The sequence below is a fragment of the Conger conger genome, chromosome 14, assembly GCF_963514075.1.
Source record: "Conger conger chromosome 14, fConCon1.1, whole genome shotgun sequence".
In the NCBI taxonomy this organism is placed as follows: Eukaryota; Metazoa; Chordata; class Actinopteri; order Anguilliformes; family Congridae; genus Conger; species Conger conger.
Genome location: NC_083773.1, coordinates 4784193 through 4801135, shown reverse-complemented (window position 1 = coordinate 4801135; position 16943 = coordinate 4784193). Strand labels below are relative to the sequence as shown.

The 16943-nt window shown below is 53.3% G+C and overlaps 1 protein-coding gene across 3 annotated transcripts in view; it reads left to right on the top strand.

Annotated features, from left to right (window-relative positions):
* Positions 1 to 14922, top strand: part of arhgef3 (Rho guanine nucleotide exchange factor (GEF) 3) — a 102795-nt gene extending 87873 nt beyond the window's left edge. For all 3 annotated transcript variants that reach the window (XM_061219503.1, XM_061219505.1, XM_061219504.1), the window contains 7 exons: positions 210 to 272; positions 983 to 1079; positions 1400 to 1476; positions 5630 to 5887; positions 7350 to 7520; positions 10970 to 11156; positions 12026 to 14922. In XM_061219503.1, the coding sequence (XP_061075487.1) occupies positions 210 to 272; positions 983 to 1079; positions 1400 to 1476; positions 5630 to 5887; positions 7350 to 7520; positions 10970 to 11156; positions 12026 to 12327 (1155 nt within the window). In that variant the 3' untranslated portion in view covers positions 12328 to 14922. The remainder of the gene's footprint in view (positions 1 to 209; positions 273 to 982; positions 1080 to 1399; positions 1477 to 5629; positions 5888 to 7349; positions 7521 to 10969; positions 11157 to 12025) is intronic.
* Positions 14923 to 16943: the final 2021 nt, after the last annotated feature.

The following is a 16943-nucleotide window of genomic DNA, read 5'->3' as shown; positions in this document are numbered from 1 at the left end:
TAGAAGGGCAGGGGGGAAATGCTGGCTCCTCAGTGCTGGGTGTGTTTGCTTTGATAGAGGAGCCCGGTCTGAGCAACACCGGTATCAGGTGACCGGCTGTCGGTCCTCAGAGAGTGGTCGAAAGCCCAAGTTTGAGATCCCCCCCACCCGCTACCTCTATTTTTAATTCTCTCTCTTTCTCTCTCTCTCTCTCTGTCCGTCCTCCACAGGCTATCTTCGAGCTTTCCCAAGGGGAGCAGGACCTGACTGAAGACCTAAAGCTGGCCAAGAAGGTGAGATCTGTTTTTCCGCTCCGCAGCGCCTCCCTGACCACCACGCCCTGCGTTGTGTTCGCGTTTCCGGGAATGTGTCAGGGGCTTAGAGTTACTCCGCTCACGTGAGAAGATCCGTCTCCCGTTTCTCGACCCCAGCAGGGACCCGGCGTGATTCATTCCCAAAAGCACGACCTCCCTCACGCGTTTATCGGATCGCTGTGTCCATTATCGTCTGTTCTGGGGCTTCCATGAAATGGGAAAAAAAAGAAAAAGCCAGTAAATAGTCTTCTTCTTCTTCTATGGTTTACTTGAACTGTGCCGCCTTTGAAACAGCTGCAGGTTTTGGGGCAGGTGTTTAGGTTGAAATTGGTTGCCGTGTTTAGTTGCCTGGTTGATCTGTGTTTATTATTGGATGTAAAGGGAAGTGAAGTGGTCTCGGTGAATATTGGCCGTGTTTATACGCACGGGCCAAGCCGTTCCACGGATGAACGTTCTTACATCTGTACAAAGGGTCATGAGTTTTTTTTTGTTTTTTTTTACTTTTCCACGTTTAAATGCAGTCAGTGCTGAGTCTGGGTTTGTAAAAGCTCCTTTTAATAGCTGTGGCTTCCCCACGTCTCTTCCTGTGGAAGTTCCATGACCGTAAGCACATTCTTACTTGTGCGCTCCTGGTGGAACGGGTCACTTTGGTTCTGATGCCGGGCCCTTATTCCGGTCTCTCTCCGCAGGCCTACCACGACCCCATGCTGAAGCTGTCGATCATGACCGAACAGGAGCTGAACCAGATCTTCGGGACCCTGGACTCTCTCATCCCTCTGCACGAAGGTGAGGGTTTTCGCGCTTGCCCTCGATCAGCGCGTGTGCAAATACACGTGTAAACACACGCGCATGGGCGGAACCACGCGTGGACACAGACGCGCGGTCTCTGTGGGCACATGTAGATGAGTACTGCGGAGTGAAAAACACAGAGAATGAGACTGACTTTTCTGCAATCTCCAGGCTTACAGGAAAAAGGAGTAACCGCAGGCAGAGTTGACCTCTAGTGCCCCTCTCCCCTGACCCCAGATGTGTAAACATGTGTACGTGAGTGTAATATACTGCAGTGTAGTGTTTCTGACCTCAGCGCCTCTCCCTCCTGCCCCCAGACCTGCTGAGTCGGCTCCGCGCAGCCAGGAAAGCGGACGGCTCCACGGAGCACATCGGACACATCCTGGTGGACTGGGTAAGAGGAGCTGCCCCTTTGCCCCCCCCCCACCGCCTACACCACCAGCTCCCTCCGGGGCTCTGGGGTTCCCCCTTTAGCTCCAGCTGCAGAAACCCCCTGCACCGCTGGCTCTGCTCTGCCCGGTGCCCTCTGTGTGTCCACGTTCACCCTGCTGGCCTCCTGCAGCAGACACTGCCCCTGCTGGCCGCTGGCGGTAACACACCTGGGGCAAATACTGTGTGTGTGTGTGTGTGTGTGTGTGTGTGTGTGTGTGTGTGTGTGTGTGTGTGTGTGTGTGTGTGTGTGAGATCCCTGATTTAAGGTCAGAAAATCAGCATTTTCTGATGAATGTTTGTGTGTGTGTGTGTGTGTGTGTGTGTGTGTGCTTCCTTCCCAAACTTTGGCGGTTTTTTAGTTTTTTTTTTGGCGGTTTGGGAGGTCTCAACTGGCCTGTGGGAAGTGCAGTGGGCCATTCCCAGCAGTCGAGGAGTGGAGGAGTGGAGGAGTGGAGGAGTGGAGGAGTGGAGGGGTGGAGGGGTGGAGGGGTGGCGGGGTGGAGGAGTGGAGGAGTGGAGGGGTGGAGGGGTGGAGGGGTGGAGTGGTGGAGGAGTGGAGGAGTGGAGGGGTGGAGGAGTGGAGGGGTGGAGGGGTGGAGGGGTGGAGTGGTGGAGTGGTGGAGGGGTGGAGGAGTGGAGGGGTGGAGGGGTGGGTGGATCAGGGTGACCAGCCCATGATTCACGCCCCCACAGTCCTGTCAGATGTTCTCTGCAGAGAGTGGATGGGTTTATATTGGGACATGCTTCAGGCCAAAATCATTGGCTTTTTATTTTTCCCTGCCCTCTTCGACCGCGCGCTTCTGAGGCGAATCAGTCGATGTCATGAGCGTTGGGGGGGGGCAGGGGGGTCCTGGGGAGGGGGGGTCCCGGGCGCACTCCCGCTGGCCCGTTTCCTACTCTGTGCCGTTTTTCTGTCAGACGCACTGAATTGAGGCGACCCCTCCACCTTACCCCAGGTCTTCTCTGCCCTTTCGTCCTGTCCAGGGTGATTCATGATTCATGCTGGAGTCTGGTGAAGACAGGGCAGTGCAGTCTAAAAGCACAATGCACAGGAAGAGTCGGTCCTTTCTGCCCGGTTGTGAGTTCCTGTGATAAGTGTGTCGTTGTGTCAGTGTTTGACTGATCGGCTCGTAAATTTCCATCTTCCTCCCTGAGAGTATTTAATTGCAATCCATTTTCTCATTTTCTTGACCGGATCAGTCCCCTCAAGCCCTGCTTTGCACTGACCTGTTCAACCGCACTCACCACAATTACAATTACCACAATTATAGTTACGGGTAAAATGCTGGCATTTACCAGATGCGTTTTGGACAAAAATATCTTTGCGGAGGAGGTGTATTTGTCAGCATGGCTGGGAAACCAGCGCTGTGGCTGGAGGTGAGTACAGAGCTGCAGTCATATGGAGGAGGCGCAGTGCCTGGAGCACCAGGGTGAGGTGTGTGTGAGACAGGCCTGGTCCTCAGTGCCCTCAGTCTCTATACTCCTGTGGTGACATCGGCTCAGGAGATAAGAGCAGTCGTCTCATTGGCTCAGGCGGCAAGAGCAGTCGTCTGGCAGTCGGAGGGTTGCTGGTTCGAGCCCTGGATGTGTCGAAGTGTCCCTGAGCAAGACACCTAACCCCCTAAATGCTCCTGACGAGCTGGTTGGTGCCTTGCATGGCAGCCAATCGCTGTTGGTGTGTGAGTGTAAATGAAAAAGTATAAATCGTACTGTGCTTTGGATAAAGGCGCTTATATAAATGCAGACATTCACCATCCTCCGTGCCCTCCTCTGCTCTCTGTGCTCCTCAGCTCTCTGTGCTCCTCAGTCTCTGTGCTCCTCCTCAGTCTCTGTGCTCCTCAGCTCTCCGTGCTCCTCCTCAGTCTCTGTGCTCCTCCTCAGTCTCTGTGCTCCTCAGTCTCTGTGCTCCTCAGTCTCTGTGCTCCTCAGTCTCTGTGCTCCTCAGTCTCTGTGCTCCTCCTCAGTCTCTGTGCTCCTCAGTCTCTGTGCTGCTCCTCAGTCTCTGTGCTCCTCAGTCTCTGTGCTGCTCCTCAGTCTCTGTGCTCCTCAGTCTCTGTGCTCCTCGGCTCTCTCTGGTCGCAGTGAGCGGGCCTGTCTCTGGAGGACAGGCGCAGGAGGTGCACACACAGCGCTGACGCTGGCTGATGTACCGCAGGCTGCTCCTGCTCCCTCTCCCCGTTAAACAAACACTCTGTGGCAGGGGAGCTATCCCTCAGCCCGTCCATCAGCAGGAGAGAGGGACCGGCGGGCAGGGCAGCGGGGGAACGGGGAAGCGCCCTCGGTATCCCAGCAGTCATTGGGGCGCTGGTCGGGGGGGGGGGGTCGGTACCCCGCGCGGCCGGGCGGTTGGAGGACGGGCACGGCGCTGCCCCCAACCGGGGGCCTTCCTTTCTGCTTGCAGCGGGGGATCATGGGAAACGACGCGTGCCCGCACGCTACCCCGTCGGCCGAATCGGAAAAGGGGTCTCCTCCGTGAACCCCCCTGGCCTTCCGCTAGCGTAGCGCGTCTGCGGGGGCTGCGTAGCGCGGGCCGTGTAAATATTACGCAGCTCCGGCACCGCCAGACCGCTGTTCAGCGGCGGATATTCGGGGCAGAGAGGGGGGAAGGCAGAGAGGGGGGAAGGCAGAGAGGGGGGAAGCCAGAGAGGGGGGAAGCCAGAGAGGGGGGAAGCCAGAGAGGGGGGAAGCCAGAGAGGGGGGAAGGCAGAGAGGGGGGAAGGCAGAGAGGGGAAGGCAGAGAGGGGGGAAGCCAGAGAGGGGGGAAGGCAGAGAGGGGGGAAGCCAGAGAGGGGGGAAGGCAGAGAGGGGGGAAGGCAGAGAGGGGGGAAGCCAGAGAGGGGGAAGGCAGAGAGGGGGAAGGCAGAGAGGGGGGAAGGCAGTGAGCGTTGCCGCGGGAGGGGGGGCGGGCCGGGCCTCGCTCCAGCTGTGTCGATGCGTCTTACGTAACGCAGCGTGTGATACATTACACCGCTCCGGTCTCTGAGGCCGCCGCGACCTCCGCCGTATCCGAGGGTCTGAGGGGGGGTTATGGGAACGTGAGAGGATGTTCATTAGTCAGCCTATACGTATATCTGTGTGTGTGTGTGTGTGTGTGTGTGTGTGTGTTCGTGTTTTTGGTGTATGTGTGTGTGTGTGTGTATGTGTGTGTTTTGTGTTTGTGTGTGTGTGTGTGTGTGTGTGTCCGTGAGCTTCTGACCTCAGAGGATCTGTGAGGTTTCTGAGAACGGTCATGTGTTGTCAGAACAGTGAGAAGATGTTTGTTAGTCACCCTATCCGTATGTGTGTGTTTTGTGTCTGTGTGTATGTGTGTGTGTGTGTGTGTTTTTTGTGTGTGTGTGTTTTTTGTGTGTGTGTGTGTGTGTTTTTTGTGTGTGTATTTGTGTGTGTGTGTGTGTGTATGTGTGTGTGTGTGTGTGTGTGTGTGTCCGTCCGTGAGTTTCTGACCTCAGAGGATCTGAGGAGGGTTTCTGGGAACGGTCACGTGACGCCAGAACAGTGAGGAGATCTTCGTTAGTCACCCTGTTGGTCACTGTTCCTCGGCACGCACTGCAGAAAGGAGTGGAGATGAATCAAACGTTTGTGTGGATTTTCTGTCGCTCGTGAATCACTGGAAGCCGAACTCCCTGTCCTGCTGAACTGCCGCGGTGACGTGGCGGTCCGTCTTCTCTCATTATTAATATTATCCTGTTAACAATATTAACATCTTGAAACTTTTGTGACGCGTTTCCCAGCCGAGCAGGAAGTCAGTGAGTTACAGTGGGCAGCCTGTGGGTCAGAATGACCTCAACGCAACGCCGTCGTGTACGGAATTGGGACACAAAGTTTGAAAACATTGCATTATGTTTATTGTACTGCATGTTTACCCTGAACTGAACGGAGGGACCCCTGAGTACGATGCAATTTTAGTTTGGTGTGTTTCTCAGGACATTATTCCGCTTTCGTACGGATCCTCGTGTTCCCTGTAGAAGGGCAGGGGGGAAACGCTGGCTCCTCAGTGCTGGGTGTGTTTGCTTTGATAGAGGAGCCCGGTCTGAGCAACACCGGTATCAGGTGACCGGCTGTTGATGAGAGATGACGTGGTAAAATAGAGTCTCTGCTCTCCCCCTCTCTCCCAGCTGCCCTGCCTGGACTCCTACAACGGCTACTGCAGCAACCAGGTGGCGGCCAAAGCCCTGCTGGACCACAAGAAGCAGGACCACCGGGTCCACGACTTCCTGCAGCGATGCCTGGAGTCGCCCTTCAGCCGCAAGCTGGACCTGTGGAACTTCCTGGACATCCCGCGGTCCCGGCTGGTCAAGTACCCGCTGCTGCTGCGCGAGATCCTCAAACACACGCCCAACGACCACCCCGACCGACAGCACCTGGAGGAGGCGGTGAGGGTCCCGTCCGGCTGACTGTCCCGTCAGAGATGCCGCACAGCGCTACGCAACACACTCAAACCTGTGTGTGTGTGTGTGCGTGTGCGTGTGCGTGTGCGTGTGCGTGCGTGTGTGTGCGTGTGCGTGTGCGTGTGCGTGTGCGTGTGCGTGTGCGTGTGCGTTTGATGTTTCGTTTGGTAGAACAGGTTTCCTTGAAAATGATCTTGGATTGCAGGAGTGTGTTCAGGTTTTTTACAGAATATAAAGAGTTTAGATTCTTTTCTTTTCTTTTGCTTCAAAGATATATTTTCACCCTGTTTTTTCTCTCCGTACGCTGTCTGTCTCTCTGTGATAACCTGTGCTATCAATAGACTATGTGTTCATATTGTGTGACTGAGAATATACCCTTGCATTTTGCAAAACTGTGCCCCCTACTGGGGAAAAACATGTAATGCATGCTGGGAGAGAGAATGATCTTACGGAGCGGAGCACACAGCCGGTCTTTGAAGTGCAGTGCTTTGTCACCGGGGCAGATTTGTCTTATTTAAGACCCTTTGAAGCTGTAACGCCAAACGTATTTGCGTCAGGTTACAGTGCAGCCGAACGGCTGCCAGGAAAAGCCTCCTCTCCTTTTACATTTTTGTGTGAGAGCCAGAGAGATCAGGCCTCTGCCGGCCCGCGTCGGCTCCGATGACTCTCCGTCAGAAAGCCGTTCTGTCCCAGGGGACTGCCCCACCCCATCCCGTCCCATCCTGTCTGATCCCATCCCATGTGTAGGGCGGCCTGTAGCGTAGTGGTTAAGGTAAATGACTGGGACCCGCAAGGTCGGTGGTTCTAATCCCGGTATAGCCACAATAAGATCCGCACAGCCGTTGGGCCCTTGAGCAAGGCCCTTAACCCTGCATTGCTCCAGGGGAGGATTGTCTCCTGCTTAGTCTAATCAACTGTACGTCGCTCTGGATAAGAGCGTCTGACAAATGTAAAAAAAAATCCCATCCCAGCCGTTTCCCATCCCGGAGCTGCCCGTGCTCCTGCCAGTGTGACGGGCCCCTGGGGCGGGGCCCCACAGAACAGCCAGGGGCCCGTGAGCCGTCACTCACAGTGTGAGGCCCCTCAGTCTCCCGAGCGCTGGCCTGGGGGATGGAGCTCTGGGGGCCCGTTGCTCTGATCAGGGCCGGCGGGGCCCGGGACCTCCGGCCCGTCAGCGGCGCTGATCCCCTGAACCCGTAACGAGAACCAGCGGCGCTGCCGACCCGTGGGAATCCCCGTGTCCGTGCGCACGGAGCTGCTGAACCGTTGAGTCTTTTACCTAACTTTGGGGTCTCACAGGACTGTGAACCTCCGTGTAGTGTCGGGCAGTCAGTTTCTCACGCTCGTGTTCCCTGGAGTTTGGTCGGGTTGAGGCGACGTGGGGCCCCCTGAATCTCTGCGCTCTGGTGACGTGTGTGTGGTGTGGTGTGTGTGTGTGTGTTCTCAGATCAACATGATCCAGGGCATCGTGGCGGAGATCAACGTGCAGACGGGCGAGTCGGAGTGCCGGTACTACCGGGAGCGTCTGCTGTACCTGGACGAGAGCCAGAGGGACCTGCTGATCGAGCGCTCCAGAGTGCTCACCTGCCACGGGGACCTGAAGAACAACCGAGGGGCTGTGAGTGTTTAAAACCCGCTCCCGCACCCCGCCTCCGCGCCTTACTGACCCAACACCTCACTATACTCACCCCGCCTCCGCGCCTTACTGACCCAACACCTTACTGACCCAACACCTTACTGTACTCACCCCGCCTCCGCGCCTTACTGACCCAACACCTTACTATACTCACCCCTCCTCCGCGCCTTACTGACCCAACACCTTACTGACCCAACACCTCACTATACTCACCCCGCCTCAGCGCCTCACTGACCCAACACCTTACAACACCTTACTGTACTCACCCCTCCTCCGCACCTTACTGACCCAACACCTTACTGACCCAACACCTCACAACACCTTACTGTACTCACCCCTCCTCAGCGCCTTACTGACCCAACACCTTACTGACCCAACACCTTACTCTGCTCACCCCTCCCCAACGCCATACTGTACTGAACACCTTACTATGATTACCCCACCCCGACACCTTACCAATGAGCTGCACTTGGCTGTGGTCAGCAGTCTAAACTGCGTGGAAAAGCATCTTTGTGAACAATGGCCCTCCCAACGTTTTACTAGGGTTTTCCCCAGGCTTTCCGGCCTCCTCGTGAAAACGTTACGACGCGGTGCTGCTCAGTCATTTTAAGAGAGGTGCGCTCGGTCGTTCATCCGGTACACCGTGTTTTAGTGCGGCTTCCAGCCCCTCAGAGGGCCCCTGCGGGCCCAGCCACCCACCCTCACGACTCACTACAAAGCCGCAGGTTAGAGGCGTGTGCTCGTGCCCTTTGACCCCCCCCCGGCTGTTCCAGCGGCCGTGAAAAAGAGGCGATGAGAGAGAAACGTCTGGGGCAAGAATGCGTCCCGTAACTCAAGCCGGAGGTTAAGTACGAGGGGACCAACGAGGTCAAAGTCAAGGGACGGAACGTCCCCCCCGTAAATCTCCCAGGTGACGGGTCGTCTCATCGAAGGTTTCGTAACGCCGCAGCGAGGGGAAGGAGCGTGATTGGTTGCTGTTAGGTCTACACCGCGGGGGCCAGGCGTGTGATTGGTTCGTGGGAGTTTCCTGACTAATCGTCAGGAGGTCAGGGCGGGCGGTTCACACGCATGTCCCGGCCCTGCTGGGTAATGGAGTCACACAGGTGAGGCTTGTGAATCCTCCCCACACCCTGAGCAGCTCCCCAGGAAGGGTGGGCGGGGGAGAGCCCCATTCCAGAGAACGTAGGAGTCTCTGATCTCCGCAGTGCCTTCCTCGGTGTGAGGCCGTAACTGAGGCGATAGGCCCCCCGGCTGCGCTCCGTGTAGAGCACCTGGCTGCTCTCCGGTGCCGGCAGGTTTCCGCTCCGTCACCGCGTTGACGCTGACACCAGGTGGCTCATTTTGAGATGAATTCACCGGTGCGTGTTAATGAGCCGTTCCCAGCAGCGAGAGGGGGGGTCAGGTCCCAGGTCCCAGAGTTCCCGCTCAAAGGCGCTTAATGACAGGGAGAGAGGCCATTACAGACGGCTGTTAATCACTGGGGCGCCGGGGAAACAGCGAAAGATTTGAGGAGCACCGAAAAGAAACACGTAATTGTGTTCAGTGCAATATTCTGATAAATAATGATTAAAACCAGGAAGGCGAGTGGGGGAAATAGTAGGGTGGTAGAGATGGGCAGTGTGTTCGTGGGGTTGGTCTTTTTTTTTGAAGTAAAACAAGATGGAAGCTGGTAGTCTGAGTCTCAGGTGGACTGTTGTAGCAGGGTCTGGGTGGCCGGTACCAGGCTCGGTTCTGTAACTGGGCTTTAGGGCGTTTGATTGTGAGACTCCCCCCCTACACACCCTGGTGAGGCAGATAGACACAAACACATACACTCACCAAGCACTTTATTAGATAGATAGATAGATAGATAGATAGATAGATACTTTATTCATCCCGAGGGAAATTTCATTGGGAACATTTTTACTTTCTTACACTGTACTTATTCATGCGATTGTCTAATCAGCCAATTGTGTGGTAGCAGTGCATTGCATACAATCCTGTAGATACGGGTCAGCAGCTTCAGTTAATGTTCACACCAACCATCAGAATGGGGGAAATAATGTAACTGTGGAATGATTGTTGGTCATTACAACACATTACAACAGTGGTATGCAGAAGAGCGTCTCTGAACACACAACGCATCATAACTCTTAAGTGGATAGGCTACAGCAGTGGAAATATTATTATTATTATTATTATTATTATTATTATTATTATTAAGTCTAATAAATACCTGCCTGAGTGCTGACTGAGTATACAGCAGAGAGATGCACACTACTATGCTACTCTGTATTTCAGAGATATGCTGTGTATGTCATTAGACTGATAGATACCCAAAAGCGTAATGATGAAAAGGGAAATGTTGAGTGGGGAAACGCTGCCCCCTGTAGGGCAGGAGGGGAACACGGGTACTGACACACACCTTACATAACAGCCCTGCATCCCTCCACGTCCCCCGGGGGGGCCACATCCATCACACTCCTGACCAAATATTATTCCTGTCAGGACGAATGGCCTCAGGTCTCACACTGACCCTGTGACCTGGGTCGTGCCGTTGTGCTCCTGTGATTGAAAGGAATGTACTTTTTTTTGACAAACTCGACTGATCCAGGGGGGTGAAATTCAAGTGCATTTTTCCCCACCCGTTTCCAAATGGAATTAATGTGCCTGTAACGTTCTACAGATGTGTGGACAAGTCATGTATCGATACATATTATTGGCTACTATGCTGAAGAAGAGTTGACTACAACTACTGCCACCACTACTGCTACTATTTGTGCTACAGATAGTGCTTGTAGTACTCTACTATGACTACTACTAGACTAGTATTCTACTACTATTCTACTTGTTATTAGTCTACTATTACTACTATTAGTAGCATTCTAATATTTTCGGAATGGTGGTAATTCTACAACTATTATTAACAGTTTTCATCTGCTAGTATTTTACTTTTGCTGCTACTTGTGATAGTGTAGAAGTTCTGGACCGTACACACCCTTACACAGCCTCACACACCCTCACATACCCCGGTCCTGACGTACCCCGGTCCTCACATACCCCGGTCCTGACATACCCCGGTCCCCACATACCCCGGTCCCCACATACCCCGGTCCTCACATACCCCGGTCCTGACATACCCCGGTCCCCACATACCCCGGTCCTCACATACCCCGGTCCTCACATACCCCGGTCCTCACATACCCCGGTCCTGACATACCCTGGTCCTGACACACCCTGGTCCCGACACACCCTGGTCCTGACACACCCTGGTCCTGACACACCCTGGTCCTGACACACCCTGGTCCTGACACACCCTGGTCCCGACACACCCTGGTGCTCACATACCCCGGTCCTCACATACCCCGGTCCTCACATACCCCGGTCCTCACATACCCCGGTCCTCACACACCCCGGTCCTCACACGCCCCGTCTCCTCTCTCCCGGCGCAGAAGCTGCACGTGTTCCTGTTCCAGGACGTGCTGGTGATCACGCGCGCCGTCGCGCAGAACGAGCAGCTGTGCTACCAGCTGTGCCGGCAGCCCATCCCGGTGCGGGAGCTGGACTGGGAGGACCTGCAGGACGGGGAGATCCGCCTGGGCGGCTCCATCCGAGGGGCCTTCAGCAACACTGAGCGCAGTGAGTGTCCCCGACGCCGCCGGCTCCCGGGGGGTAGCGCTGAGCCACCGGCGCTGCTGCGGGGACGTTCTGGAGGGGCCTGGCCTGGCCTGTCCGGACCGGGCCTGAGTTTCTCAGCTCCGGTCCTCCGGACCCACGTGGTCAGAAGGTTTTTGTCGTGGACCAGGAACTCACGCACCTGATTTACTGACTGAACCGATCAGATCACCACGATTAGTTCAGTCAGGTGTGTGAGTTCCTGGTTACAACAAAAACCTTCTGACCAAGTGGGTCCAGAGGACTGGAGCTGAGAAACTCTGGACTAGGATTTGTTTCAGTGCGGAGGGCAGAAATAATGTTCCTAATGAAATCGTAAAGTAGCTAACGCCTCTCCTCTCCTCCAACTTCTCCAAGGAGACACTACAGTCTCAACGCTTGTCCCTAAACAGACCATTAAACTTGACGTATGAAATAATGTAAATGTACATTACAAGTAATGTAACGTAAACCATTACAGTACATTATTGGCATTCGGCAGACGCTCTTATCCAGAGTGACGTACAGTTGATTAGACTAAGCAGGAGACAATCCTCCCCTGGAGCAATGCAGGGTTAAGGGCCTTGCTCAAGGGCCCAACGGCTGTACGGATCTTATTGTGCCTACACCGGGACCTTGCGTGTCCCAGTCATTTACCTTAACCACTACACTACCGGCCACACCAGGGCTGGTTGGTGGTTGGTGCCTTGCATGGCAGCCAATTGCCGTTGGAGTGTGGGGAGTGTGAGTCGCTCTGGACACGTGCGTCTGCTAAACACAGAGATAAATGCCATTAATGTAGTGTAATGTAATGTAATGTACGGCGGGACTAATCTCCTCCTCTCTCTCTCCAGCCAAGAACTTTTTCCGGGTGACGTTCGGCAGCGGCGCCCAGCTCCAGACCTATTCCTTCCAGGCCAGCGACTCCTTCAACAAGCAGCAGTGGCTCAACTGCATCCGGCAGGCCAAGGGCGCGGTGGGGGCAGGCGTGAGCCCGCAGGGACAGGGGGGGCCCCGGCCCGAGAGCATGGAGCACAGCCACAGCCACAGCCACAGCCACAGCCACAGCGAGGTGTCGGACTGTAACATGGACACCAGCGAGGCGGTGGAGCACGCGCACACAAACACAACCTCTGACCCCGCCGCTGCGGTGTGATCCCTGGGGCCCGGGCGGGGGGGGGGGCGTTCTGTCACCCCCTCACCCACCGAAAGACCTCCCCCCACACCTCCCCTCTGTGCTCTGAAGCAACCGTGTGCAGTATTGGACCGTGGAGACCCCACACACAACCCTGGGAGTGGACAGCAGTATTTTTGGAAAGCACTTCTTCTTCTTCTTCTTCCTCGATGCCTTCTCTTTCTTTGCGTTCCCTTTTCGTTTCTTTGAGCCTTCTTCGTTCTCTCTCTCTCTCTCTCCTTCACCCTCTGACGGTTTCCCGATAGGTGGCAGTGGTGTTCTCCGTGGCCGTGTCATGTGTGGGTGGGTAGGCGGGTGGGGGGGGAGGATAGGGTGTGTATGGGTGTGTTTTGCGGAGGGGGTAGCGGTGTCTGGGTTCTTTAGGAAGCGTCTCCCTCTCGCCCCTCCGAGTGGAGTCTGTGATTCAGGGATGAAAGGCCCTGGGTGTGGCCAGCTCCCGTCAAACCCTCAACGCCCCCCTCAACCCCCCCCCCACCACTGCCCCCCTCAACCCCCCCCACCACTGCCCGTCTGCTGTGCCCTGTGAGGAAAGTGCAGACAGATTTATGTTTATTTATGTCGGGAGTAGAGAACATAGTGTTTACAGTGAGCGTCCAGTCAAAAAAACGACCAGCAGAATGTTTTAAGACAATCAAGGGAGAGGAGCGGAGATTGATATGATGTGAAGCCTTTTCGGGTTTTTGTGGCGAGCCCAGGTCAAAGGGCGCGGGGGCAGGGCTGTGTGTCTGTGACACTGTACCACAGCTTGTTTTGTTTTTGTTTTGTTCGGTTTTTTTTTTTTACCCTTTCTTCTTGTGTGCTTCGAAAAGCGTGGTTCTAACACCCAGCCGATCTGTCAGACGCTCTAGCCGGTGTGAGCAGTGTGCACGAATCCGGGCGGCCCCTTCCCGGCTAACGTTCTGGCAACGTTGCCGCCGCGTCGTGGCAATGTTTTAACATCGGCTAAACCTTTCGGAAACATTGCGACAACATTGTGTGTGGTTAGCTGGTTAGCTCAAAGCCACTGTGAACCTACAGGCCAGTGAGGTCCGGCCCAGCCCGGCCCAGCCCGGTCCAGCCCAGCCCAGCCCAGCCCAGCCCAGCCCGGCCCAGCCGTGCTGTGTGAGCGCAGGCTGGCTGGAGCAGAAGGGGGGAGTGGTCTGGGGGGGAACTGGGCCTGTGTCTGGGGGTTTTAACTGCAGAGACGCGCTCAGAAGCAGAGCCCCGTCTTCTCAGCTCAGACCATCGGGCACATTTCACTCCCACAGCCTTAGAAGAAGCCTGTCGGTCATCCGAGGCCGATATGTACCCTGTTATGTCTCTGAGGCTTGCATTAACACGGGCCCTATGTGCGGTAGGGGGGGGTCAAAGGTGGGAAACGCATACTGTCACTCCGTAATAGAACATTCCGGTTGCGAGATTAGCACTTTCACTTCTTTAAAAAAAAAAGATCAAGAGACTGTACATTCCCTCAGTGGTGTTAAATCACCGTTGTCACGTTCCTCACTGAGTCCCCTATCCCCCCCCCCCCTGCCCCACTTGCACAGAGCAATGTGAAAGTATAGCCTGTCCAGAGGGGGGCAGCTGTGTAAGTCACGTAGTGGGGGGGTAACAAAGCCAGTGGGACGTAGCTGTAGCTTTCTGAGGTCTGGTTAATTGTCGGATGAAAGTCATGTCATTTGCCTGGGTCGTTTACCTTCTTTAATGTTAAAAACAAAACTAAAAGATAAAAGTGTAAAATGAAGCTGAAGGTTTTTTTTTTGTTTTTTTTTCCTGACTGTGTAAGTGAGTAGTTGTGCTTTGTACCGCGTAGCTTGTGCAGACCTGCTTTAGTCACTGGACGTTCTGTGTGCGGAACTGCCTCACCCACAGCGCAAACCATGGCTGCTGAAGCCTTGCCAAAAATGTGTTTTTTGTTGTTGTTTTTTTGTAGTTTTTTTTGTCTTGTGCAAGTTTACCTGTTTGTACCCGTTTGTCTTGTTTTAAGTCACGTCACACTTGTTAATGAAATTGTGACTAGGTAATCACTATCAAAATTTATCCAACATGTATGCCTTTATTGTTTTTGTTCTTTGTTTTTTTTTTTGGTTTTTTTTTAAGAAATGTATTGAGATTTATCCTTTAGGACGTTTATTTATAGTGTTTCTCCCACAGTGGCTCATTGTTTTGTTCTTGTTGTGTTTGACGGATGTTGGAGACAGGATGTGACATAAGAGCACAGGAAATGAAAGAACAGGAAAGAGAATCATAACCTCTCAGAAAGACCCGGCTGTGTGTGTGTGTGTGTGTGTGTGTGTGTGTGTGTGTGTGTGTGTGTGTGTGGGCGTGTGTGTATGTATGTGTGGGCGTGTTAGCGTGTGGGTGTGTGTGGGCGTGTGTGTGTGCATGTGTGTGTGTGTGTGTGTCTCTGTGTGTGCGCGCGTGTGTGTGTGTGTGCGCGTGTGTGCGTGCACGTGTGTGCTTCTGATTTGTCACTGAAAAGATACTGTTATGTCATTTGCGTCGAAGGAGCAAAAGAAAGATGTATAATGGAATTGAAAACATTACCAAATAAATGACCTGATTCCAGAAATGTAATACATTATTCATTTTGCCATTGAAATCGCATCCCAATGGAAAGTGTTGCGTGCTAGAATGTTGTATGGCCATATGTGGCCAGTATAGGCAGTGTGAACTGGACCAAAGTCCACCAGCGTCCGGAAGTCTGCAGTTAGGTCTGTAGTCCTGCTCTTCAACAAGGCCGTTTATCAACTCACATTTTGTTGGTGGTGCTTATTTGGGTGACTGATATGTGGATTGTGTCACTGTAATGCTTTTTGCCTGCTGAGAGCACAAGTCAAACCCAACCCAATCTGTGCCAGGAAGTACCTGAACACCAGTACAGAACCACCAGAAACCATCCCTGCTTCAGCACTCTTGTGTGTCCATGGATTTATTCCGCCTCGTATACACAGAACCAGATTGTTCCCAGTGGTGTGGGCCGGTCCGGTCCGGTCCGGTCCAGAACGCCCAGCAGCTGGATGTGGCTGGGAGACCATCGGACCCGTCGCCCCGATCCTGTAGGGCAGCCTGTAGCGTAGTGGTTAAGGTAAATGACTGGGACCCAGAAGGTCGATGGTTCTAATCCCGGTGTAGCCACAATAAGATCCGCACAGCCGTTGGGCCCTTGAGCAAGGCCCTTAACCCTGCATTGCTCCAGGGGAGGGTTGTCTCCTGCTTAGTCTAATCAACTGTACGTCGCTCTGGATAAGAGCGTCTGCCGAATACCGTCTATGTAATGTAATGATCCCCCAGTCCAGTCCTGAAGAGTCCCTCTGCAGCCCATCACTGACAGGAACAACACGGGGATATCCACGAGAAATGGTCCATTTTTAGCCTCTGCTAGAAGTAAGCAAATGGCAACATGTGTTTTTAGTGTTTTTAAAAATATTATACCAGTTTTATTGTCCAGGTAACCGCGAAAACAATGCAAATACTGACTGCAGTTGTCCCTTACTAAGTTATCCACAGGCTGTATGTGACTGATGTAATAGACTGATTCTCAAACCAATGCAGGCTGAGCAATAAAATATGCACTTTTACACACATTCAGCTCCAGATAATGCCCTCCGACCTCTATGCCATGAAACATGGGTCTTAAAGCTACAGTAGGTAATTTCGGACTTCTAACGGTCAAGAGAGGAATAGCAGCAACAAACCCCTTCAAACCACAACTCTGTTTATCCCTCCCCCTTCTCTGTAAATGTGCTGACATTGAAATGCCATTGGCTGTGGCAATTAAAACCAATTTTCAACCAATGAGCTTGGATTATTGTACAGTCATACAATGTTTTGGAACAGAGTGTCAGGCCGTCAACTGTATATTTTGCAGCCCAAATTTAAGGACTATAAACTCAGGCAGGGGGTCAGTCAACATGTCAATGAGCCCTTTTCAATGATAGGAAGGGATTTACAATGGTCTTGTAACACTGTCTTAACATTAAAATCTTACCTATTGTACTTTTAACTCAATGAAGCTCCTGTTCAACTTGCCCTAACAACCACCACCCTCTTAATTGCAATTAATGTCACAGATCCTGCTATGCTGGCCAAAATAATGGGTGTTGGGTCTGCCCTGCATGTTTATTGCTTCTGAGAACTTACTGAGAAGTAATCTTCTTGTAATTATCAGTTAGTGGATTTGAGCTTGAATACAAACAAACATTTCCTGGGTTTTATGTGTCTGGCTGCACAGCTGAACAGGAAGTTTTTCTGCTTTGCATGTCCCGAATATAATACCCACCGGCTAGGTTATTGTTTTAACGGCTCGGGTAATATGCCCAGACTTTTCTCAGGTCAACTGGGGTCGTTAACAATATATCAAATCTGTATTGTTCCATTAGGGAAGGCCGTCTATGCAGTTACACGCTTAAGCCAGTAGATGGCAGGTTTGGGTATCATCGTCTGACTGAAAAGGAGACGTCCTGGGATCTCATGTTGTGAAATGACGTGGAAATGAAACGCACACGTTTCTGTTTCGTCCACGGTTGCGCTTCATTGTCTTTTTATTCTGGGTACGGAGGTGGAACGAGTATTATGTAGGTCATAGTTATGTGGGA